The 27,237-nt window shown below is 42.4% G+C and overlaps 1 protein-coding gene across 1 annotated transcript in view; it reads left to right on the top strand.

The window, feature by feature from the left end:
• Positions 1–27,237, top strand: part of DYRK1A (dual specificity tyrosine phosphorylation regulated kinase 1A) — a 139,256-nt gene that overhangs the window by 95,253 nt on the left and 16,766 nt on the right. The window contains exons 3-6 of the mRNA XM_054049022.1: positions 1,184–1,383; positions 18,469–18,561; positions 20,780–20,968; positions 22,339–22,486. Of these exons, the coding sequence (XP_053904997.1) occupies positions 1,184–1,383; positions 18,469–18,561; positions 20,780–20,968; positions 22,339–22,486 (630 nt within the window). The remainder of the gene's footprint in view (positions 1–1,183; positions 1,384–18,468; positions 18,562–20,779; positions 20,969–22,338; positions 22,487–27,237) is intronic.

A 27,237-nucleotide genomic window follows, 5' to 3' on the forward strand; every position in this document is an offset into this window, starting at 1 on the left:
AATACTCAACATGAGGAAAATTTGTTTTAACAGAGACAGCTTTCTGGTATCAGCCTGTTCAAGAATTTTAATGAAGATTTGTTTTAAGTGTCTTATCTTGGAAAGAGCTGTGGTCTAGTGTTCAGAATTGAAGACTTGCCTACATTAGGAAATTGTAGGGGAGAAAAAAAATCTCAGTGGTATTACAACTAGATCAGCATCAGTAGGCGAGCTGGTATAGAGGTTTCAGTAACTGGACCCATTTTAACCAACTTGTCAATTAAACCTGCTTTTTAGCAAGTTGAACATAACAGTAATATGTCAGAATCCACAGTACCTCATCTGTGTTAGCACTTCTGCTTAAAACTAGTTTAGTTTTAAAATATTGTTTTCCAAGTATTCTGCCTAGAGCTGGGCAAAAATAGATTTTTGATTCACTGGTAGTTCTGAAAAATAAAAATAAATCTTTCAGGTTGACCCAAAAAACAAAATTCAGAAAAAATTTAGGCAAATCAAAAAAGTCAGTTTTGGAACACTTTATTCATCTTGAAATGTTTTGTTTTCAGGCATTTTTAAAGGGCTACATTCAGAAAATGGGGGAAGTGGTTGGGCCCTACTTTTAATTTTTAGCCCAGTTAGGACATTCACCTAGAATGTAGGAAACCTGGTTACACTTCTCTCCTCTGCTTGATATGGAGCAGCTCTAATTCCACCTGAGCGTCTATTCTTTTATTGTGATTCTGCAATATTTTCCGTTCATTTACATTTATGTTTTGTCTCTTTCTGCTGTGTGAAAGACTCTCAATTCAGGAGAATTGAAATGATGAAATTGATTGTACAGAAAGATCTCTCATGACATTGACTAGAGAAACCAGACAACTATATTTTCTGCTAATCTCTTTTCAATTATAATTTTAGATGTTACTTGTAAAAGTGGGAGGTAAACAATTTCTCTAACACATGTTTTAGTTTGTCACTTTAATGTGTCTCTGTACCACAACTTTCCCATTTGTAAAATGGGGTGTAATAATACTTTTTACTCACCTTTGTGCACTTTAAGATCTCTGGATTAATGCTGCTGTCTATGTACAAAGTATTATTTTATCTGGTGTTATTTATTGTATGGCCTTGGAAATGGAGGTCAACTGGTGCAAATACCATGAGGATGTAAACATTACACTAAAATCTTGAATTGTTTTTCTAGGAGGAGAGACTTCAGCATGCAAACCTTCATCTGTTCGGCTTGCACCGTCATTTTCATTCCATGCTGCTGGCCTTCAGATGGCTGGACAGATGTCCCATTCACATCAGCAGTACAGTGATCGTCGGCAGCAGAACATAAATGACCAACAGGTTTCTGCCTTATCCTACACTGACCAGATTCAACAACCTCTAACCAACCAAGTACGTGATATCAGGAGAGAGACTTTTCAGTTTTGAGATGCGTGCTCTCTTCCCTAAATATTTAAATATTTTGGGACACTTTACCCATGACTTTTTTTTTAGATAGAAACATCTATGATTACAAAGTTCACATCTAATGCATCTAGATCAAACCTTTGATATTTTTTTTTTTTTTTTAGTTGAGAAATACTATTACTCCTTTGTAACAGGCTTCAAGAGACCATCTTTTGGCAGTTAACAAATACTTGCCTTATTTGTAAAATAAAATATTCTATTCTAACTATTCTTGACAAGGAAAGGAAGTAAAGTAATCTGAGGGGAATTTATGGCAATTAAAGATCAGTCTAATGGTAATCATGAAAAATGTAAATTGAAGTCCAAGTTTGACTGCTTTATTTTTTTTAAAGAGGGAGACTGTTATAGTGGAGAATTTTATAGGTAACTTTGGATTGGAAAGTTATTTGTACAGAACTTTATAAAGATCTTGATTTCAAAACAATAATACAAATTTTATATTATCACTTGGACTTTTTCACTGCTCCTCTCCCACATCAGAGTTCTGTATTCTCATATATTAGCTCTTATCTTGGATAGGTGAAGTGAGCATACTTGGGGAGTAGGAGGACTCCAGCTGGGTACTATCTGGCTGACATACTTTCCCTAGTGTCATTGGACTATGACAGCAGCTCCCCACCTATGAGGGCTAGATTATCCCCTTGCTGTCCCTGAGAGCATTCTTCTGTAGTTCCCCACCCTTCTTAAAAGCAGCAGGGAAGCTGACAGCCTGCTTAAAAGGGATGGCTTCGCAACTGCTCCCTGCTTACACCCAGATTGACTGACTTTGGATTTAGGGAGTCTTTAAATTCTGCCTTCAAAGCATACAGGATAGTAAAATGAGCCCAACATAAGAGGAGGGAATGCTGCTGTTGTGCCCTGGTGCAAATCATCCCACCCCTGTCTAAGACACCTTGGATGTGCTGCAATACTATCATGAGAGCCTTTACCAGGGCTCCCAAGTGTGTTGCTCTGTGGAAAAGCAAGATGAGGGAAGGGATCACAGAAGAAGAGGAAGAGATTAGAGAAGATGAGTGTGATCAGGATAAGCCCTAAGAGATGCAGGATCTTCCGGCATGTAGGGGGAAAAGGGAAATTCAGGCTGTTCAAGTGGAAGGACTTATGAGACTTACCTTCCAGGATTGCTCAGCTCCTGAAAATTGGAAATGGAAGAGCCAGGTGATCTGATACCCAGCGATCCCATCCTGCCTAGTTCATATAGGTCCCAGAAAACTCAATATGTTAAAAACAAGACATGATGGCTGAAGAGTAGGAATCTTCATTAAGAAGTTGCCTGCAGACAGGCTTGTGAAGATCCTGTATCTGCCAACAGAGGAAAAAATGCCAAGATCTGACTTTCCATCAGTGGATATAGCCACCTCAAGAGTGGCAAAAGGGGTGATAGTACCTACCAGAAGGCACATTTTCCTTTTAAAACTGCTGCTTAAGAGAAAGGTCAATCTGCTTTTAAAGGAGCATTTAGCTCAGGAACCCTGCAGGGGACCCTGTATGTGATTTATCCTTCTAGGGTAATATTTGGGTGAATGCACAGATTTTTCATGTTCTCTAACACTAAGGATAAACAGATGGTGATGGCTGAAATGTTGCCCTTGTTGGGAGCTGCAGTGTTTTTCATGGCAGGTGCCACATACAGCATGACCAGGACCACCTTAGGAGCCAGGGTGATCTTCATAAAAGTAAAGAGGTTCCTAAGGGCTGAAGCAGTGGTCAACTGATTAGATAGCCAAGGCCAGCCTAGCTCCTCTACCCTTTAGGAGAGCAATTCTGCTTGGCAAAGAGCTTCAGAAGCTGTAGAAGTCTTTCACAGATAGGAAAAACCGAGTCTTCCCACAGTTACAGCTCCTGCAGACATTGGTACCAATCTCAACCTTGGTGGGCTCTTGCCTCTCTAAACCTATCCCCATCAACCAGGGAAAAGATTACCTTTGGCAGGTTTCTTTTTGAGGAAAAAAATCTAATTACTTTAGTACCCACAGAGAAGCGCACAGGAGCCCCAGGCAATCAGCATGAAGGTATGCAGACGTGTACCACATCTTTGCCACTTGCTAAATACATAGGTTAACATCACTTCGGATCATTGGGTATTGCATGCAGTACCCTGACGCTTTTGAGGAGAGTGCCACTCCAAAAGCTTTTTTTGCTTCGTTGCCTTGCTCCAGTGCCAAAAAGAGGCCGGGTGTACAAGACTGTAGACACCCTGCTGAATTTGTAGCAAATCCCCCCAAATCATTCCGTTTTCCTAGATTTTAGTGGGAACAAGGGACCTATTCCACATACTTCACATTTCCCAAGACTAGCGGTGGACGGTGCCCAGTTTTAGACCTGCGTTTGACACTAGTGTGACTGCTGTTGGGATACTGTGTCCCTTTCTGGGATGTACAGTTCAAGAATGATATTGATAAATTGGAGACAGCTCAGACAGTAGCCAGGGAATGATTAAAGGATTGGAAAATATCCATTATAATGATAAACAGGTTGAGCTCGTTGAGGCTATCTGAACATAGAGAAAGTTAAGGGGTGACTTGATCACCGTCCATAACTACCTACATAGCAAATAAAAATTTGATGCTAAAGAGCTCTTCAGCCTAGCAGATAAAACTATTACAAATAAAAATGACCGAAGCTGTAGCTAGACAAATTCAGACTAAAATAAGGCACTTATGTTTTAACAGTAAGGGTAATTAACCATTGGAACAATTTTACCAAGGGATGTGGTGGATTCTCCATCACTGGAAATTTTAAAGTCAAGATTGCATGTTTTTCTAAAAGATGTGGTTTAGTTCAAACAGGAATTAATTCAGGGAAGTTCTATGGCCTGTGTTATACAGGAGGTCAGACAAGATTATCACAATCATTCCGTCTGGTCTTAATCTATGAAAATAAATTCTTCATTTCAGGGCTAAAGAAAGATCAAATCTGAAATCAGGGATTCAGTCAGACAATGTAGGAATTTGCCTGTTCCCTGGATCTTCAGGATGCCTTTCTGTGCATCCCAATTTGGCATCACATCGATGAATCCTATTTTACACAATATTTGGGGCATTTCTGGCAATATCAAGCTCTCCCAAAATAGGACCTAGATATGTACTGAGACTGCGATGAATTTCCTTTGACCCAAAGCAGGCTCCAGTATGTAGAGCCAAGGTAGGATCATCAACAGGGAGTTCCTGTCACAGTGTCAGCAGCTGGTCTGTGTGTGAGCCCAGTTAACACACAAGCAGATAAAACCTTAATTCAGGACAGCTGTCTGAATCAGCAACACCAATTGCCAACCCTGCTGCAACTGCAGGTAGTGTTCTCCTGGGATTACCTGTGGGTGCTGGAGTCTATGGCAGCGTGCTTGACAATAGTTCCCTGAACTGACTTCCAAATAAGAGTGCTACCATGTTTTCTGCTCTCAAACTGAGCAGAATCAAAGAACTCCAGGCTATATCATCAACTGCTCTCTGTATTCAGAATGGCTCTAAGGTGGTGGCTAGACAACACAAATCAGAAGGGTTGCTCCCTGGGTTGTCCCTGATAATTGGCTGATTAAGGCTGGAAGCTTGCTAGGATGGGGACGCCAACTAAGAAAGTCAGTGGCTCAAGGGAAATGGTCCACAAAGGAAAAGAGCTTGTAAGTCAGCCACCTCAAAATTAAGGCTTAAGACTCACCTTGCTCCACTAACACACTGTCTGTGATCACAGTCTGGAGTTCCCCTCATTTAGTTCTAGCTTAGATCCACTCCAACCTGGCTTCCGCCCCTTGCATTCCACTGAAATGGCTCTCATCAAAGTCTCTAATGACTTCTATCTAGCCAAAGCTCAGAGTCAGTACTCCATACTTATCCTCCTTTACCTGTCAGCCACTTTCAACAGAATCAGCCATGCACTTCTTGAAATCTTCTCCTCCTTTGTCTTTTTGTGACTGTCCTCTCCTGGTTCCCCCTCATCTCTCTTCTCTCCTTTTGGATGTCCTTTGGAGGATCCTCCTTATCACCCTCTAGTTTTCTGAGTGCATTCCACAGGATTCTGTCCTTGGTCCCCTTGTCTTCTTCCTCTACTTCATCTCTAAATAATCTCATCCTAAAACACAAATTCCGCTATCATCTCTGAGCTGATGACTCTCGTATCTGCCTCTCTACTCCAGACCGTTTATCTTCTGTCCAGATCTCTCTCTCTCTCTCTCTCTCTCTCTGACATCTCCTTGTGGATGTCTAGACCTCATCTCAAGCTCAACTTGGCTAAAATAGAGCTTGTATTTTTTTCCCTCCAAGCCCTCCCTACTACCTCCTTTCTTGATCACTGCAGACAACATCACCATACTGTCTGTCACCCAGGCCTGTAACGTGGGTATTATCTTTGAGTTGGACCTCTTTAGGTCCTCGCATTAAGGCTAAATCTTGCAGATTCTTTCTGCATAAAATCTCTGACATATGGCTTTTCCTATCCAACTGCAGTTTAAATTCTCATCCAGGCTTCTGTCTTCTCACATCTTGATCACTGTAACATCCTTTTCTCTAGCCTTGACAAATGCAGTCTTATCCTTCTGATATTCATTGAGAATGCTGCTGCAAAGATAATTTTCCTGTTCTTTTGATATGACCATGTTGCCACTGTTTGCATCCCTCCATTGGCTCCTTCTTCAGGATTGTATCAACTGTAAGCTACTTGTCTTCACTTTCAAGGCCCTTTGTTCCCTATCCCCACCCTACTTATTATCTTTCATTTTCTATTGAGATTCCAATTCCTACCTCCAATTGGCACATGATGCCAGTCTGCATTACCCACTTGTCAAATTTTCAAACAAGCACCTTTGTGCTTTCTCCCATACTGCCCTCCATGCTTGGGAGGAGCTCCCAATAAGCATTCTCAAAACTAACTCATTATTCTCCTTCAAAACCTTTCTCAAAACTCTACCCATGTTGCCTACAAAAAATTTGACAATGTCTAGTGTGCTGATACCACTGCCCGTCATGCTGACCAAACTGTGTAATTGTTTCCTTGTACTTCTGTATCTGTTGTCTTGTCTTATAATTTTGTAAGCTGTCTGGGGCAGGCTTTGTTTTTTGTTCTGTTTGTACAGTGCAGAGCACAATGGGGTCCTGGCTATGATTAAGACTCCTACATGCTTCAGTAATGCAAATTATACTCTCAAACTTAATGAGCCCATTTAGGTAGTCTGATATTGTTATCCTGGGCACATACGCAAATTGTCAAGGAGGTACGAATAGCAAGAGCATGGTTAAGAAGCTGGTCATGCTTATGACCTGGCCAGAAAAAGCATTTGAAAGATGTCACCCACACATAGCAGGGGATCAAAATGACATAGTAGGCTGGCCAGGCAGGCCACAGGTATGTCCATGAGAGGTGGGAACTCGGTTGTAAGATACTTACTGTAATATGTCGAACATAAAGAACCCCGTAGATAGCTCTGATTGCCATCAAGATCAGTAGGAAGAGAGAGGTGTACTTCAGCAGATATAAGGAGCATAACTTCCTGGGCATTCTGCCTCTCCAATGGGTTTTTCTCCTCACACATCACCATCAGTAACAAGATACTATGTACCAATTTCCCAGGCCTGCCACACACACTAATGGTTTCTAGTGACAGATCAAAGATCCAGTTCATTGTTTTGGTGCTACTGTACGTAGCAGCCTCAGGGTCGGATATTGCCCAATGGGGTGGGGAGCCTTCTTGGGTATGATTTCTTAGTTCAACCAGATGTCCTGTAATACTCTCTCTTGCAAGACTTTCAGCCCAAGAAAGTTTTTGCTTTGTGTTTTTTTTTTTTTTTTGCTGTTGTTTCAGTGACTGTATTTGTAAACAGTGTGAGTGAGGGTCTTTCTCTAATAGTTTGTTTGCTATGCTGGGATTATTGGACAAAATTTTTAGTTTTATAGACTCCAACCTCCATCTTCTGGCCAGACTGCTGCACTGCACCACTTGCTCCTGTTCAAGTTCAGTGCCTTGGCTGGTGAGTTCCGGTGCTTTTCCTCTGATAAGAGAGTTTCCTCAAAATTCCTAAACCTTCCATATCTGGAACAAGCCTAATTCTTCCTAATTTCAGTAAAAATTTGTTGGATTTTTAATAGCTCCTCTCGAAGCCCAAATGTTTTACTAATATTTTCTCAGACTCTACCAATCTGAAATTAAATAAATCTTTTTTCAGTTTCCAAGACTCCTCATTTCTTCTTAGTCTCCTCATTTCTAGCATTTAGGACTGAAATGTTTTCCACAAAGTTCCTGATGTTGGTGGATACCAAATGGAGCACCCAATTATTTGAAAGAAAATACAGATTCTTCTTCGAGTGCTTGCTCATATCCATTCCATTAGGTGTACGCGCGCCGCGTGCACGATCGTCGGAAGATTTTTACCCTAGCAACACCGGCGGGTCGGCTGTGGAGCCCCCTAGAGTGGCGCCTTCATGGCGCTGAATATATACCCCAGCCGACCCGGCGCCCCCCTCAGTTCCTTCTTACCGCCCCTGATGGTCGTTGGAACTGTGGAGCGCGGCATAGCTGTCCTCCACTCTCCCTAGCTTACTTAGTCATTCAAAGTTATAGTTATAGTTGTAGTTCTAGTGTTTATAGTTAAATAGTTTTAAAGTTGTTATAGTTGTTATTGTAGTTCAGGGGGTTAAGGGGGTCGTCTCCCCCTTTCTCCCCCGGCCGCGGGCCCGGGCTCATGCCCAACGCTCCCGGCTTCAAGCAGTGCGCCTCCTGCGCTAAGCCTATGCCAACGAGCGACCCGCACGACTCCTGTTTGAAGTGCCTGGGAGAGTCCCACCAAACAGACAAATGCAAGATCTGTAAGGCCTTCAAACCAAGAACCAAGAAGGAGCGGGACTTTCGACTCAGGCAACTCCTAATGGAGGCGGCACTTAGCCCGGACACTCCTTCCACGGGCCAGACTCCGACGCCTAGCACTTCGGTGCGCAGTGCCCCGGCGGCACCGGCTATGACGACCACGCGAGTGGCGTCAGACAAGCCTCCCCGGCACCGGACCTCGTCGGCACCGCAAACACAGCAAGTGCCGCGGCGCCGGTCATTATCCCCAGGGCATAAAAAAGCCCATAAGACGGGGACGTCCGTGCCGAAGACGCCGGCTCCCCCAGTGCCGGGGGTAGAGCCGCGTCCGCCGGTGGAGCAACGGAAACAGGCGCCTCCAGCACCGTCGACTCCGGCGCCGAGGCCGTCGAGTCCGGTACAAATAGCGTCTCCACCGAGGCCGGCGGTGATACAGTGTCTCCCGTCGACTCCAGAGACCTTCGCGGCGGCGAGAGACTTGATAGCTCTCACGGAGCCGGCACCGCCTCAACCACCGGCACCGACTGTACCGTTGACTCGCCCGGTACAGTCAAGAGGGAAACCTGCCTTGATGCGCCCTCCATCACAAGGGCTGGAACCTCGGCGCCGATCCAGGTCCCGAAGCAGGTCCCCACGCCGCTCGCAGTCCCGGCACCGAATATCGTCTCGGCACCGGTCGTACTCGCGGTCAAGATCTTCTTCGCGGCACCGCTCTACGTCTCGGCACCGATATGATCGTCGGCACCGGTCAACGTCGAGACGTAGTTCTCGGCACCGCCACGCTCGACGCTCGACGCCGAGGGGCCGATCCCGGCACCGGGCATACTCTAGGTCCTCGTCGAGGTCCAGATCTGACTCCCGGCACCGACGAGGTCATCAGCACCGGTCGCGGTCCCGGCACCGATCGCCGGCACCGCACAGAGATAGATCATCTCCGGACCGGCACCGTGCGGCACCGCAGACCACGGGGATCGTTTCATCTTTCGCGGCACCGCCATGGCCGTCAAGATCGGCGTCTCGCTCCTCGGAGGACCTGTCGAGATCGGCATACCCCCCTCAGGGGCAGGCCGAGGAACGAGACTTGGGCCATTGGCAGGAGAGGGCAGAGGACCACTCTCATGGACCATCTCACTGGTCGTTTTGGACCCCGTGGGCGTATCACCAGGAGCAAGGGGCTTCATTACCATCGACCTCTCGCTCGGGTCACTCGGTCAGAAGGGCCCCAGAATCCACCATCTCTCGGCCTCCGCCTGGAGGCGTGGAGGCTTCTGTGTCCACACCACCCGACACCGTGGACCCAAGTGCAGGTGACGCTCCGACCCAAGACCAGGGGGACCGGGACCCCCCCTTGGATCCACTACCACCGGAGGCGTCCTCCTCCTCCTCTCCGGATGAGGCAGTGGCGGGCACTTCATGCACGGGTCCCCCTCCGATAGATCTTCGGGCTCACCAGGATCTCCTGCGCAGGATGGCCCGTAATATGGACCTGCAGACGGAGGAGATAGTGCAGGTGCACGACCCGATCGTGAATATCCTTGGATCGGATGCCCCATCGAGGGTGGCGTTACCCTTGATCCGCACGATCCAAACGAACGCGGATACGATATGGCAGACTCCTGCCTCCATTCCACCCACAGCGAGAGGGGTGGAAAGGAAATACTTTGTCCCATCTAAGGACTATGGGTACTTGTACACACACCCCCAACCTTGTTCACTGGTGGTGGAATCAGTGAATGCACGAGAGCGCCACGGCCAGCAGGCTGCAGCGCCAAAATCAAAAGAGGCTAAGCGGCTTGATCTGTTTGGCCGTAAGGTTTACTCAGCCGGAGGGCTACAACTTAGAGCGGCGAATCAACAGGCGCTACTGAGCCGCTACAATTTCAACTCCTGGAACTCTATGGGGAAGTTTAAGGAGTTGATTCCCCAAGAGTCCAGGGAAGAGTTTGGAGCCATGGTTGAGGAGGGTAAGAAGGTGGCTCGGACCTCCTTACAGGCCTCCCTGGACATAGCGGACTCGGCCGCAAGGACCCTGGCCGCAGGTATCGCTATGCGCAGGACCTCCTGGCTCCAAGTTTCGGGTTTGCCCCCTGAATTACAGCAGACCCTACAGGATTTGCCCTTTGAAGGACAGGGGCTGTTCTCGGAGAAGACGGACTCTCGATTGCAGAGCCTCAAAGACTCCAGGACAATCATGCGCTCCTTGGGGATGCATGTTGCGGGTCCCCAGCGCAGACCATTTAGGCCGCAGCCTCAACGTTTTTACCCCCCTCCACCTCGTCAGAGACAGGACCCTGCCAGAAGGCGAGGGCGAGGTGGTAGGAGAAGATGGGCTGGCCCTCAACCCGGTCAGAACCAAGGGCCACCAAGACCACCTTCAGGTCCTAGACAGAACTTTTGAAGGTGCGGTCGAGGACGGCGCCCCAGTCATCCCCCAGGATCCAGCTCCCTCCTTTCGGGATCGCCTCTCCCACTTCCACCGTGCTTGGTCCCTTATAACTTCGGACCGTTGGGTCCTCCGCACGGTGGAGAGGGGATACGCTATCCAGTTTTCTTCTATCCCCCCCTCCCACCCCCTTTCCCCGTCCCTCTTCAGGGACCCTTCTCACGAGCAACTTCTTATACAGGAGGTTTCTACGCTCCTGGCCATGGGGGCCATAGAGGAGGTTCCGATAGACTTAAGGGGCAGGGGATTTTATTCCCGTTACTTCCTGATCCCCAAGTCCAAAGGAGGTCTGCGGCCCATCTTGGACTTGCGCGGACTCAACAAATTCGTAGTAAAGTTGAAGTTCCGCATGGTCTCTTTGGGGGCCATTATCCCTTCCCTCGATCCTGGAGACTGGTTCGCCGCCCTCGACATGAAAGACGCATACTTTCACATCTCAATTTACCCACCTCACAGACGCTTCCTGCGATTCGTGGTAAACACGGTGCACTACCAATTTAAAGTCCTTCCCTTCGGCCTATCCTCGGCCCCAAGGGTGTTCACGAAATGTATGGCTGTCGTGGCAGCGTACCTTCGTCGGCAAGGGATACAGGTGTTCCCGTACCTAGACGACTGGCTGGTGCGCGGTCGCACCAAGGAGCAAGTTCAAGCTCACGTCCACAGAATAGTGCACACATTCAACAAGTTGGGCATCCTACTCAACAAGGACAAATCCACTCTAGAACCTACCCAGAGAATAGAATTCATCGGCGCAGTTCTAGACTCCAGACGTGCACAAGCCATCCTGCCAGACAACTGATTTGGCACCATCACGAACCTCATTCAAGGGCTCAAGGCCTTCCCAACTACCACGGTGAGGTCGTGCCTTACCCTGCTGGGTCACATGGCTTCCTGCACGTACGTAACCAGGCATGCCAGACTTCGGCTTCGCCCGCTTCAAACCTGGGTGTCATCAATATACCGTCCACATCGGGACAGCCTGAACATGGTGGTCACGGTCCCGAACTCGGTCCTGGCCTCCCTCACCTGGTGGCTAGATCACACTGTAGTCTGCGAGGGGATGCCATTTCACGCCCCACAACCCTCCCTGCACCTGGTCACAGACGCGTCATCTCTGGGGTGGGGCGCCCATCTCAACGAACACCATACCCAGGGCCTGTGGACTGCATCCCAGTTAGCCCTACACATCAATGTTCGGGAACTGATGGCGGTACGCCTGGCGTGCCAGGCATTCCTCAATCTCCTACGTGGCCGCTGTGTGTTAGTTCTCATCGACAACACCACGGCCATGTTCTACATCAACAAGCAAGGAGGAGCACGTTCGTCAATTCTATGCCAAGAGGCCATTCGCCTGTGGGACTTCTGCATCGCCCACTCAATCCATCTCACGGCATCGTTCCTCCCTGGAGTCCAGAACACTCTAGCGGACCGACTCAGCAGGTCCTTCCAAACGCACGAGTGGTCTATCCGTCCGGACATTATACATTCCATCTTCCAGAGGTGGGGGTTTCCCCAGATAGACCTGTTTGCATCTCGAGACAACAGGAAGTGCCACGTGTTCTGCTCCCTACAAGGTCGAGCTCCGGGCTCCCTCTCGGACGCCTTTCTGCTTCCCTGGAAAGACCACCTGTTTTATGCCTTCCCTCCGTTTCCTCTGGTCCACAAGGTACTGCTCAAACTGCGCAGAGACCAGGCACAGGTAATTCTGATCGCTCCTGCGTGGCCAAGACAACATTGGTACACCACACTGTTGGAGCTCTCGGTTCAGACACCGATCCCGCTTCCCTTGGATCCGGATCTCATCTCTCAGGACCACGGCCGGTTGCGTCACCCCGACCTCCAATCACTCCACCTCACGGCGTGGCTGCTCCATGGTTCACCCAGGCAGAGCAGCAATGCTCGCACTCTGTACAACAGATTCTACTGAGCAGTAGGAAGCCCTCAACACGGACCACGTACCTGGCCAAATGGAAGCGGTTCTCCTGTTGGTGCGAACAACGAGCCACATCCCCGTTGCAGGCACCCATTCCCCTCATTTTGGAATATCTCCTCTCCCTAAAACAACAGGGGTTGGCGATATCTTCAATTAGAGTTCACCTGGCCGCTATATCGGCCTTTCACCCAGGGGAACTCGCGTCCTCGGTATTCTCTAACCCGATGGTCGTTAGATTCCTCAAGGGCTTAGACCGAACGTACCCACAACAGCGTCATCCCGTCCCGACGTGGGACCTCAATCTGGTTCTCTCCAAACTCACAGGTCCTCCATTCGAACCACTAGCCACCTGTTCACTTTTGTACCTATCCTGGAAGACAGCCTTCCTCGTAGCCATCACCTCAGCAAGGCGCGTTTCTGAACTCAGGGCGCTTACATCCGAGCCCCCTTATACAGTTTTCCATAAGGATAAAGTGCAGCTTCGTCCACATCCTGCCTTTCTCCCTAAGGTGGTTTCTCCATTTCATATCAACCAGGACATCTTTCTCCCGGTCTTTATCCCAAACCACATGCCACTCGCCAGGACCAACGTTTGCATTCCCTGGACGTACGAAGGGCCCTGGCCTTCTATATTGACCGCACAAAGCACTTTAGAAAGACGACGCAACTCTTCGTTGCAGTGGCCGACCGAATGAAAGGCTCACCGGTCTCCTCACAACGCCTATCCTCCTGGATTACGTCTTGCATCCGGACTTGCTATGACCTGGCAGGTGTCTCAGCACCGCACCTCACCGCTCACTCCACGAGGGCCCAAGCCTCCTCGACTGCTTTCCTGGCACAAGTTCCGATCCAGGACATTTGTAGAGCGGCGGTTTGGTCATCAGTCCACACGTTTACAGCTCACTATGCACTAGTGCAACAGTCCAGGGACGATGCTGCATTCGGATCAGCGGTTTTGCACACAGCAATGTCTCACTCCGACCCCACCACCTAAGTTGGGCTTGGGAGTCACCTAATGGAATGGATATGAGCAAGCACTCGAAGAAGAAAAGACGGTTACTCACCGTTGTAACTGTTGTTCTTCGAGATGTGTTGCTCATATCCATTCCAAACCCGCCCCCCGTCCCCACTGTCGGAGTAGCCGGCAAGAAGGAACTGAGGGGGCGCCGGGTCGGCTGGGGTATATATTCAGCGCCATGAAGGCGCCACTCTAGGGGGCTCCACAGCCGACCCGCCGGTGTTGCTAGGGTAAAAATCTTCCGACGATCGTGCACGCGGCGCGCGCACACCTAATGGAATGGATATGAGCAACACATCTCGAAGAACAACAGTTACAACGGTGAGTAACCGTCTTTTTCTCTAAAATGGTCTTCATATCTATTGTCAGTTGTCTCCTGCCCTCTATGGTTGCCAAAGCTTGTATGGCTTATTGTTGGGATAGAGCGTCCAGCAAGAGGAAAAACCAACTTAGATCCAGCAAGTTGACTCTGTTTTACATTTACGGGAAATAATGCTGCCTGCTTCTTATTTACAATGTCACCTGAAAGTGAGAACAGTTGTTCATATGGCAATGTTGTAGTTGGCGTTGCCAGGTATTTACCTGCCAGATATGCTAAACATTCGTATGCCCCTTTATGCTTCGACTTGTAGACTCTAAAGTAGTAATAATTCTACATTTGAAAGTGGCACTTTCATGATAGAGAGATTTTACCAGAGTACTTGTATGAGATGTATTGTACTGTTTTCTTTTATACAGTACAAATAATATAAAGTGAGCACTGTACACTTTGTATTCTGTGGTGTAATTGAAATCAATATATTTAAAAAATTAGAAAAATGTCCAAAAATATTTATAATAAATTTACATTGGCATTCTATTACTGTTTAATAGTGCAATTAAAACTGTGATTAATCGCGACTGTTTTTTAAAATCTAGTTAATTTGTTTTGTGTTAAATGCTTGTATTAACTGCAATTAATTGACAGCCCTAAAAATAAGTAAATAACTGGAATTCTTAGTCGGATACAGTGGTATAAAATATATATTCCTTTCATTGTACTCCCTTTGTTTGTAAAATCAAAGTCACGCTAGATGTAGCCAGAATCTTTGCTACTCCTTGTTATACTCAATTTTTTTTTTTAAGTATCCAAATATCTCTTCATGGATTAGGACATCTATTTTACAGGATATATATCCCCTGTCATAAAATTTCCCATAATGAAATGAGGTATATTTAACAAGAAACACGACTGCTTTGGGCAGTAAAGAATAGGACCACATGAAGAAATTTGTGTGGCAGTCACTTAGTTATCTATTCCCTCTTTTACCAAACACTACAAAATTAACATTGTTGTCAGCTGATACATTGTCCTTCAAGCTGCTCTGGACCAATTAAAAAAATGAAAATAGATCAATTTAATGTGCATAGCTGGGACTTTTAGGCTTGTTGCCTACTCTGTTTTTATTCTTTGGTTGTTTCCCGTTCTGACTTTGTGCTTCCCAACTGTCATTTGCATACCAACAAATGGGTCATATGAAATTGAAAATTTGATTTTCTTATTTGTAATTTTAATTTCTCTTAGTGGTACCAATCCCTGTTATGCATATCCTGCTCCATTAATCTGTTAGGATGATCAAATTTTGTTGTTTATTGACAAATATAATTGCAATGAAACACTTGATTGTCATTTATCTTGGAATTTATACATATTTTCCAACATTCAATTTTGGAAATATCTCCTGGTGTTGCAGTTAACTGTGTGGCCAGCAGGTAGAGACTGGAGTCTGCAAAGCAGGATTTAAAAAAAAAAAAAAAAAATTACCAGAGAGCTGCCTCGAAGCTAAAGGAAAGGCAGGATTACCTAACAACATAGTACGGTGTGGTACCACTATGCAGAATGGGTATTTTCCCCTTCCTGTGCCATCATTCCCCTCTTTCCTTCATCAGAGGAAGACGTGGTTATATAATTGGAGCAAAATTCAAATCTTTCATATTCTTCTGAGGGGATCTTGTTGTACCATTGGAATGTCCTGATTAAGAATATAGCTAAGCATTTTAAAATGCAGCTTATGGAGAAAAAAGGTGGAAGATTCTTACCCTTTTTTTTCCCTTCGCAATCTTCCATTTTTCAGAAGGCAGAGAGGAAAATATTGCCTCTTTAAAAAGTTTTTACAGGACAGATTAGAATGATGGGGATGTGAATAGCAGCACGCACCAAAGTGCTGCGCTGTAACTCCCCTGTGTGGATACTGCGGGCACAAGTGAAAAGGTTTCTAGTTTCCCATTATTGTGGTCCTATTTGAAGAGGACTACGTTTATGCAAACTAGGAACCTTTTGGCTTGTGCCTGGAGCATCCACATAGGGAAGTTGCAGTGCAACCCTTTGGTGCATGCTGCTATTCACACACCTATAATCTGAACTGTGGGACAGTGTAGACAAGCTCTGAGTGATGCTGCACAGGTGTAATTGAAAGCATGATTTGGAGATAAAGGAGTTAGGGTTATCTCTGAGAAGCTGAGAAGGGCGCAAGTTGGCCTGAAGAATCTTAATTATTGTTTGTGGTTCATGAGAAGAAAAGAAAACCAGCTTGATTTTCTCAAGGTGACTTTTCAGGGCTTTGCTAGAAAAATTTTTTTACTTGTAAAGTGAACAAATTTGAGCAAGAAATTAGAGATGATCAGCATGGAACCTCTGCAATGCTATTCTACAGAGGAAAATATGCATGGGTCCTACAAATGCCTATCACGACATGGGGTGTATCTCATCCAGTGCACTAAATTCCCCAATAATGATGTGGGTGAAACCAGACAATCACTATGCTCTTGAATGAACTCACACTGGAAGATAAGACAGAAACACTATATCACTTATGGGGAACACTTTTTGCAAAGCGATCATGCTGTATCTGACCTATCAGTCCTTTTTCTCAAGGGAAACCTGCACAACACTTTCAAAAGAAAAGCCAGAGTGCTTAAATCCGTAACTTTGCTAGATACTAAAAATCATGGACTGAATGAGACACTGGATTTATGGTTTATTACAATTTATAACCCATTAGCCCCACCCCCACCTCCTGCAACCTCTTTCCCCCATTCCTTTCCTCCCCATGACTGGAATGGTGTTAACGAGGGCCACTTCACCTTGAATGGTCCCTTGAAATGTGGTAGCTACTTATTCTCAAAAACCTGTTTTACCTTGTATTTATCTGTGACAGTGCATACATGTTTTCTAGACCTGAAGAAGAGCTCTGTGTGAGAGCGACAAGCTTTCAATCACTAACAGAAATTGGTTCAATAAAAGATACTACCTCACCCATCTTGTCTGTCTTATAGGCTAGGGCCAACAGGGTGATAACACTGCATTCTACAGAATAGGCATGCTGCTTACTACTTTCATAGTTGGGAGAACAACTCCACAAAGTCTAGTCTGTGGCAGCAGAGAGACTGGTCATTACACCTGCCTTGAACAAAGTGTAGCCTTTACGTTTTCACTTGTGACATGAGTGGAGTGACTAATGGATAGTGACAGAGCCTCCAGCCACACTACCAAATTCCTGCTCTTGCCTCAAATGCTTATAAGGACATTACCAACTGAAAAATCATATTTACATATGTAAACTTGGTACCATCTAGGTTTATAAGTAAACCCTACAATTATTAGAACTGAAGCAGATTAGAGGGAGAAATAATTCCCTTTATATTTCAATATATTTTCTTCATTTTACAGCACTTTATTTTACAGCATTTTATAGTCAGTTTTGCTGTCTTGTCAATGGTGTACACTGTTCTTCTGGGCTCTGCAAAAAGGTGTTTATCAGGTATAGTGAAACTGATGAGGCTGTAGGCTAGATTGTGTACACAGTGAAGAGAAAAGTGTTCCTGAGCACGTTTGGTGATGTTGCGTGGGCTCTAGAGCAACACAACTCTCTAATTGTGAACAGGAATTAGAAAAGAATAGTCTTTTATTTGCTGTTTAAAGGTTGTTCTATCAGAAAACTGAATGTTTTAAAACTAGTTAGTTTTGGAAAATACAATTTTTGTTTCTTTTTAAGTATTTTTAAAAAATATACTTTCAATTTGTCCCTAACACATCCATTTACGTCTAGATCTCTCACATCATATAGACTGATAGATTCCAAAGCCAGAAGGGACCATTGTGAACATCTAGTCTGGCCTCCTGTATAAAACAGGCTATAGAACTTCCTCAAAATAATTTCTAGAGCATATCTTTAGAAAACATATTCAATCTTGATTTAAAAATTGTGAGTAATGGAGAATCCATCACAACCGTTGGTAAATTGTTCCAGTGGTTAATTACTCTCACCGTTAAAGATTTATACCTTTATTTCCAGTCTGAATTTGTCTAGCTTCAGTTGTATACCAGTTTTTCTAAGCCCCCTATAATATCACTGAATATAATGAAGCATTTTTGAAATGTACTGACTCTGCTGTTCCATAACAGCATTTGTGGCATTTTACTATTTAAACAGTTGATATACCTGTATTCATTATGGTTTTACGTTTGTTTTTTAAATGCAAATATGTTCAAAATACAAATATTTTGCATGTGCTTGATAAGTCAGGAGACCAGAGAGGGAGCTGGGGGAGGGAGGGAAATAAGGGGATATATTGTCAACTAGCTCAAAAAACAATGGGAATATTAAACCTATTAGTAGTAGCAATTTTTTATTTAAACACAGCTTTGTAAATATTAGAAATTCATCAGTTAGAGTGGATAGGATTAGATTTAGGCAGTTTACTCTTCTGAAGAGTAGTAATTATTTAGTTAAAGTGCTAGTTTTTTCTGTCTGTTTAAAGTGATGCCTGATATTGTCATGTTACAGAGGCGGATGCCCCAAACTTTCCGTGATCCAGCTACTGCTCCCCTGAGGAAACTCTCCGTTGATCTGATCAAAACATACAAACATATTAATGAGGTAAAGACCACATTGTTCACCGTTATATTTTTATTTAATGTATGATAACTTGCTAATAATTACAATACGTAGTGTTATCAAAAATATTGATTAAAGTGTTCCAAGTAGATTTTTTTAATAAGATGCAATGAATTTAGACACATTTTTTACTGGCACATTATACAGGCATTCTTTCTTAATTTATGAATTAACTTAATGAATTCTAAATTAAACAAGTCCATGTACTTTTATTGTCAAGAAAAATAACATCAAAGTACAAAAGGGTTTGTGCCCTTTTTTATTCTTTATAATGTAATTAAAATCTTGGTTAATTTTCCCCCCCGCCCCTCTAGAAATATTAGTAATGTCTCGTCTTCTCTTCTTTGGTGGGAAGTGTCCTTGAAGGACCTGAAGTGGAAACTTTCTCTGCCTTCAATTTAAAGGGGCTTGGTGGGTGTTGAATATTTAGGCCTAAATTTTCAAAAGTGACTATTTTGGGCTCCTCAGTTTTCGGGTGCCCAACTTCAGACAACTTTAACGAGCCTGGTTTTTCAGAACTGTTAAGCACCTGCCTTCAGAAAACGAGGTCCCTTTCAGTTGTCTCAAGTTGAGCATCCAAATCACGGCTCTCAAACTCAACAGTCACTTTTGAAAGTGTAGGTCTTTATAGTTTTTTCTTCCAACGGTTTGTAGAGCATTTACTTTCCATTGGTTTTACCAACAACACACGCGTTCTAAACACTGAATAAAAATCAGATTCCCTCCCAATTGCTCGTGTTCCACTACTCGATATCTGTGAGGCCATAATCTTCTGGAAAAGAAGGCCTAGACAGCAGTTGAATTGCCATTGTAAATATAAATAAACTTGAAGGTCTTTTATATGTATCATCAGGAAAACATAAGCTATCTTTGCCTTTCATGTTATCCTTTGATTGCTTTATCTTTTAGAAAATTTGTGTTTCTATAAAGCCTCCTTAATTGATCTATCTTAATTATTCAAAATCCAAAAGAAGGCAAAGTTATAAAGCAAGGAAGTGGTGATGTCCTCCTGAATGCATGTGGTGATTGTAGAATAAAAGAAATGGCACTACAGCCATCCATGATTTCACTTTGTTTTTTCTTTTAGTCTTGGGTACTTATGGACTGTAGTCTGGCAAAATTACTATTTCTAATCAAGGCCCCAGCAGTTTAAAAGCAGCTGCTGTTATCTAGTGGCCTGTGCCTGAGCCTGGGAGTCCAGAACTGCTATGTCACTGAGTTTAATGATGCTATGTCACTGATGTTTAATTCCTTTTGCCTTACTTTTTCTACCCTATTGTTTTATACGGCACTTGAAAAATATAAAATGTTAAGTGCCAAGTATTTCCATATTTAATTATCATTATTATTATATTGTGTATATACTGTAATGCTAGGCAATAATTGAATATTTTGTTACTCAGCTTCTCCCAATGCTTACATATTTAATTTTACTTTCTGTTGGTTACACTTTAGTCTTTGTCTTTTTAAACATAAATAAAGATGTTAGGTTAATTTTTGTGTGTGTGTAAAGTACAATCATAGGACCAAGGGACCTGAAGAGGTCGTCTAGTCCAATTCCCTGCATTCAAGGCAGGACTAAGTATTACCTTTTGTGTGTGTGAGAGACAGAGTAAGTGACTTAACTATGGTGTGTTTTCTCTTTTGTACCCTTTGTTTTTTAATAGGCTCAAAGGCTACATTTTATGAATATGTTGCTGTGGTGTGCTTACAGATGCTTCTTGAATATTCATAAATATTGGGATATTTGCTTTTGGTATAAATGACTGAATTTCAGATCCTGTGATATAATTAAAACATTGTGTGCACTTCTGAAGGGACACGCTAATTCAAAAATTGCTCTTTTCCATGAAACTTTATCTACTTTATTTATAAATGTCACTTAGGATTATTATGTCTAAAATTATAATTTTTAGATACATTTTCTGTTTTACTTCGTGAATTTGATAGCTCTGTATTAAGAGATTCACTGTTTTCTCAGTATAGTCAGTTAGTTTTCCTAGTTTTTATGGGTGTCTTTCACACAGCAACTGGGGAGGAGGAAATAACTTTTTTAAAAAGGAAAATGGTTTTGTAAAGCCAGAAAATTTTGCTGGTTGGGGGGAGAGAGGGGAGACTAGAGTAGTCCCTGAAGATACTCTTTACTGATTAAAGTGACACCATCTGTTGAAATTGAAACCAGTATGTTCCCCATTTTCAGGTTTACTATGCAAAAAAGAAGAGGCGGCACCAACAGGGCCAAGGAGATGATTCCAGTCATAAAAAGGAACGGAAAGTTTACAACGATGGCTATGATGATGACAACTATGACTATATTGTAAAAAATGGGGAAAAGTGGATGGATCGTTATGAAATTGACTCTTTAATTGGCAAAGGATCCTTTGGGCAGGTAATGGATGTCAGCTGAAAAATCATTAATTTGTTTGTTATAATAGCCATCTAAATGAGTCAATATCCAAGCTACATTCCTGTCTCATGTAAAGATTGTTTCCTTATTCCTAAGCTCTTGGAATAAGATGTCTACTCAAAATTTCTGCAGTTATGATTTTTCTTGTTTATAAAACATGACATTTGAATTTTCTTGAGTATGCGCATCCAGTAACTGCTTTTGCAAGAGAATCAAACCCGTTAATTTGGAAAAGAGACAGCTAAGGGGAGATATGATTGAGGTCTATAAAATGATGACTGGTGTAGAGAAAGTAGATAAGGAAGTGTTGTTTACTACTTCTCATAACACAAGAACTAGGGATCACCAAGTGAAATTAATAGGCAGCAGGTTAAGACAATAAAAGGAAATATTTCTTCACACAATGCACAATCAATCTGTGGAACTCCTTGTCAGAGAATGTTACGAAGGCCAAGACCATAACAGGGTTAAAAAAAGAACTCGATGATAAATTCATAGAGTATATGTCCATCAATGGCTATTAGCCAGGATGGGCAAGAATGGTGGCCCTAGCCTCTGTTTGCCAGAAGCTGGGAATGAGTGACAGGGGATGGATCACTTGATGATTACCTGTTCTGTTCATTCCCTCTGGGGCACCTGGCACTGGCCACTGTCGGAAGACAGGATACTGGGCTAAATGGACCTTTGGTCTGACCCAGTAGGGCCATTCTTATGTTCTTAATTTAACACTTAACTTGCATTTGCTGTCATTCAGAATTCCACGGTGTTATGGAAACCCAAATTTAATTTTCTGTGCTTCGGGAGATAACACAAGCAGATAGCATAGAGTATGTAATAAATACACATCATACCCAAGTTAACTCTTGAAAAAGGCATTTTGAGAATTAAGCATTTCTAAATAGTGAATATTTAATAGAAAGTGATTTTACTCTTATTTTCTGTATTGGTTTTTTTTATACTTGTACTTGAATTAGATGTTATTTCCTCAGTCCACCTTCTCAATGAAGTCTGAATCCTGTTTTTGTGATTTTTGTTATGAAAATTAATATCATATCACAATATCACCTATGGCTTCACAGTAGAAAGAAGAAAAGAAAATGGTCTAGAAAGGATGAAAATTCTTATTTTCAAGACAAATATTTTCAATAAGAATTAAATGTACTTAGTAAAAATTTTGAAATATAAACTGGATTACTAAGTATGTTTTACATATGATTAATTTCAAACCTTTCTTGGTTTTGAAAGTCTCTGTTTAATAAATAAATTTAATGAAATGTGCAGTTTCAATACACATATATACAAAAATACAATACTAGAACATTGTATTTAGCATGTCTTTTTTTCTCTTTCAGGTTGTAAAAGCTTATGATCGTGTGGAACAGGAGTGGGTTGCTATTAAAATTATAAAGAACAAGAAGGCTTTCCTAAATCAAGCCCAGATTGAAGTGCGCCTTTTGGAGCTTATGAACAAACATGACACTGAAATGAAATACTATATAGGTATTAAGATAATTCTTATTTTTATTCACTTGCAAATATTTGAGAATTGGCTGGAGAACCTAAGACCATGCTACTAATTTTACAGTGCTCATAATGTTGAGGAATTATACATTTGTTTGTTTTTACATCAATAGTTATTTTACAGCAGACCATAAAGAAGACAGTTGACCTGTGCATGTAGAAGAAGTTATATGAGACCATATGACATTATTAACTGCCTTGTGTTTTTAACCATGAGTTCTACTGCTGTATATGGCAATCAGATTGGGCAGAGTCTGTTTTGTTCCTGAGAAGGGGGCAGTCTTCAGTCCCTACTGCCTCTTCTTAATATGGAAAAGTTGCTGGTAAAGCAATTTTAACCTATACAGGGGGTATAAATTCCAGAAAAAAATAAGAAGCCCAATATAATTATGGTACCAGAGAAGATCATATTGCTGGCATTTGCCCACTTCTCATAGAAACATGCTAAAAGGAGGCAGAAGCTCCAATTCACTCCCCAGCTGGATCCAGACATTGTACACTTCTTAAACTTGGCCTTTTAAGAAGACAAGGCAGGAAGTAATTTTTCTTATCCTCTCTGTTTACTTGGGATAGTTGGAACTCTGTTGTGGACCAACATGTTCTCACAAGAGAAGAATATCTTATGACAACTAATGGCTGCCCTTTCTCCCCTTCCCACTCCCCCTTCCCTCCACTTTCCCTGAGACAGGATGAGGGGGGATAGGCAGGAAGCTGCCTGGACCATGGTCTACTACTGGTTCCATGTTCTCTTTTTGAACCATTAAATGTGTGTTCTATGTCTTATTTATCAAAGAAAGTTGCATTCCTTGGTGTCACCACCTCAGCCAGAAGAGCGGTTGAGCTGGGAGCCGTAATGATGAATCTGCCATAAACTATATTTAGTAACAAACTCTCTTTATGACTACATCTGAAATTCACCTCCAAAGAAGTTTTGGAGTTTCATATAAACTACTCAATCCATTGACCTGTGGTTTTTCCAAACCAAAACTGCATGTATCTGAAGAGGAGAGGAGACTTCACTACCTTGATGTACATCACACTCTTGCCTTCTACCTGCAAAGGACAAAACAATTAGAAAATCACCCAGATTGTTTCACAGTATAGCAGAATGAGTCTGAGGTCAAACTTCATCTTCCCAGAGGATTTCTTGGTGGATCTTGGGCTATATCCTACTCATGCAGCTGTTTTCCATATTTGAGCTTTTATTCTCTGGGAAATGTCACACAGATGTCCACATGGGCACAAAAAATATAATTTATTTCCTAGTGTTGTAGCTGTATTGGTCCCAGGATATTAGGGAGATAAGGTGGATGAGATCATATATTTTATTGGACCAACTTCTGTTGGTGAAAGAGAGATGCTTTCGAGCTACACGGAGCTCTTCTTCTGGTCTGTTTAGCTCAAAAGCTTGTCTCTTTTACCCACAGAAGTTGGTCCAATAAAATATATGATCTCATCCACCTTGTTTCTTGAATTTATTTTCTAGTAATTTCTATCGATACCTCTATTCTGCCAGCATAGGAATCTGGCCCTTTTGTCAGTGAAAAGTCCCAAGTTATAGGCTGTGTATGTTTTGAAAAGTAGTATTCCTAATATAAAGTTGAGTTTTCTCTCAAGTCAACTGGAAAGTCAATGAGGCATGGTCTAGCTAAGGCTGTTAGCCAATCAGAGCCAATACTAAGTTTTGCTTGCTAGCCTGCCTATTGAAAAGAGGTGGAGCTACCCATTTATCCTGTGCGGATTAAATCATCGTATAGAAAGGAATTTCCAGGTAAAAAATTATTAATTAAAAAGCTACGTAAGGTTCTTTATAATAAAACTGAGAGATGAGTGAGCATGAAAGCTTACCTGGTCTCAGCACAAAAATCAGACATACATCCTTTGCTGTTCCTGGTGGGTTTCATTGCGTTTTTCCTGAGATGTGGTTGTGTTGTCACTTTAATTTTATAATAAAAACTAAATTGGTAATTAGCCAGCCCATGAGAAGCAGTATGTTAAAACTCACAAACCTGCCTGTTCTTTGGAATGTGGTAGAGTGGGAAAGATAATGGAAAGGAACGAGTATCAGAACAGAGGAATAATGAAGGTTGAGAAGAAATATGGAGGAAAAAGATGAATTTATTTTCTGTCATATTATAATCAATTTTAAGAGGCTAATAATATTACTAGCTTTACTCTCTCTTTATGTATGTGGGGAGTATTGGCTTATCTTTGTATTATGGAAAGATTCTCTCTTTTAAAATGTAAAATTGTACTTAGGACTACATTATCTAGTGACCAGATAACTATTTTAAAGCCTTTCCATTTAGGAAATTTTAACTCATTTTATTTAATATTATAGTTGTCAGTGTGTAGAAATATGTTTTGTGATTTTTTTTTTTTGTGAAAAATATTTTAACATGTTTTAACTTAAATTTATTGATGTCATTCATGTCTCAAATAAAAATTAAACTCCACAGCATATGACATAAGAGATGCCTTTTAGAAATCTAAAAACTACTCTCCTTTACGTTAGTTCACTCCAAAATAGTGACATACGGTATGACAATAAGAAACCTCTTGAATTTTTAATATTGGATTGAGAGCCTCTGCTTGGAAAAAATCCTTGATTTAAAAAAAGCAAACAAACATTCCATATTTCCCCAAAACATCATGTTAAAATTTATATATCTCATAACTTTGTCCTAAAGCTACGCTTGGATTGCTTTATAAATTGGTGGTTTAATTGAGATGGCTGCCAGTGAACAGACCAATGTAATGAATGTCAGTAATTCTGAACAATGGACGAATATTACACGTATTCTGTTGAAATATCACACCTGCTGTTGACTGCACTCTTTATGCAATAATTTATAATAGTTCTTGGCTTGCTTCAGGTTACTTTCCTGCTCCAGTATGGCTGAAATATGAGCTTGTTATCTTTTAATATAGAAATGTTCTCATGTTGATTAATTTTTGAACCAATTTGTGAATTTAAAATTAATATCTTCTAATATATACTGAACACACAACAAATCTCTCTGTAAATAGACAGTTATTTGATTGTTAAAATTGTTTCCATAAGTGTGCGTCAGTTAACAGGATACTACCATGTAACTATTCAAAACCGTTTCTTCTGCTAGAAATTGATGCAGTTACATGTTCCAAGCTTTATAAATTTAAAATGTAATTCTGTTTTTTCCTCACTATTTACTGAACCTTTCTGTGCAGCCCCACACTCTGGCATTTGCTGGGGTATTTTTTTATTGATATGCAATTACTTTAAGTAGCTTCACAAAACAAGTACCACATTGCCTAGATGATGCACAGATACTGCTACTTCATTGTACGTGTACACTGTAAGTTTGTAAGCATAGAAAAGTTCTTTTGATTTTGCTTATAGATGTACTTTTATTAGAATACTCAATAGATTAATGTAGAAAGAAGTTGTCTATAGAAGAGTCATAGATTTTTTTTTTTTTTTACATTTTTGAAGGCTTTCAGATATGACAGTGGTGGGCATGGTATAAAAATATAGATTGCATAGATCGAGTGTTTTTTAAGTAAATCATGGATATTATAGTAAACTCTATAAAATATTTAGTATTGAATAATGTTTAGGAGACAAATGTCTAGATTCAAAGAAGGGATAACGGACAAGCATTTTTGTTAATAGTTTTTATTAAAAGTCTAAAGTAGTTATGATTCTGCTGTTCCTTATTAGTTAATTTATAGAAAAATGGGTAAAGCTCTACACTGGAGTATGCAAATATTATGCCTTGCTTGTTCCCCCCTTCGCCTCAAAAGTATTTCCTGGAGCAGCTCTTCTAGATCGTTGACAGCTTGGTAAATCTTGGTTCTTCTTTCAGTGTTTGTCCATATATATTCCACTATCAGTGTACGTGTACTGAGTGTGCTTAAGACGGATTCTTTTGGCAGCAGTGTCCGTTGCGGAAGTGCCTGCACTTTGTGTCCCCGTGCACCAACTAGGTGCATACAAGGAGGAGCCACTTCAACTATCCCTCAGTTGCTGCTCATCTCCTGTGGCTACGAGTCAGAGCTTGCAGTGACTGCCTCTTCATATGCTTTGTAAATTGCTAATTAGGTACTTAGTTTAAAGTAGTGTTAGGAATTTTTCTAGTTTCTTTTTCCTTTGTGACGAAATTGTCCTTTATTTGTTTATGTGGGAGGTACTTTCAGTACCACTTCGGTCATGATGACTGAACGTAAATCCCCAGGATTCAAGAATTGTCCTTCATGTGAGACAACAATGCTGTTGAACAATGGGCATGCTTGGTGTTTGATTTATGTGAGTGAGGGGCACTTCAGTGATGTGCCATCTGCAAATCAAAAAGAATCCAGAGAATGAGAGTCTTGTATTAAAATGCTCTTTTTTAGAGAGGTCAGTGCACCCTGCCTTTCATCCTGGCTTGTCTGGGGCAGAATCATCTGATTGATCCGTTTCAGGGAGTGCACCAGCTGCTGCTGCTCCTGAAGCTGCCATTCCGAGTTTAAAAAACCATCATCTTCATCTGGTAGTTACTGAGGTTAGAGAGGGAGAAAACTGCACAAGTCTCAGAGAGAGAGAGAGAGAGAGAGAGAGAGCGAGCGCAGATACAGATCTTCTCTGGGCCCCTCAGCTTCCAAGGACCTTTGATTTCCAAGGACTATATAAATCCTCTCAGTTGACTGAATCTAAGGGTATGTCTACACTGCAATTAGATACCCACAGCTGACCCAAGCCAGCTGAC

This window comes from Malaclemys terrapin, chromosome 1 (genome assembly GCF_027887155.1).
Source record: "Malaclemys terrapin pileata isolate rMalTer1 chromosome 1, rMalTer1.hap1, whole genome shotgun sequence".
Lineage (NCBI taxonomy): Eukaryota > Metazoa > Chordata > Testudines > Emydidae > Malaclemys > Malaclemys terrapin.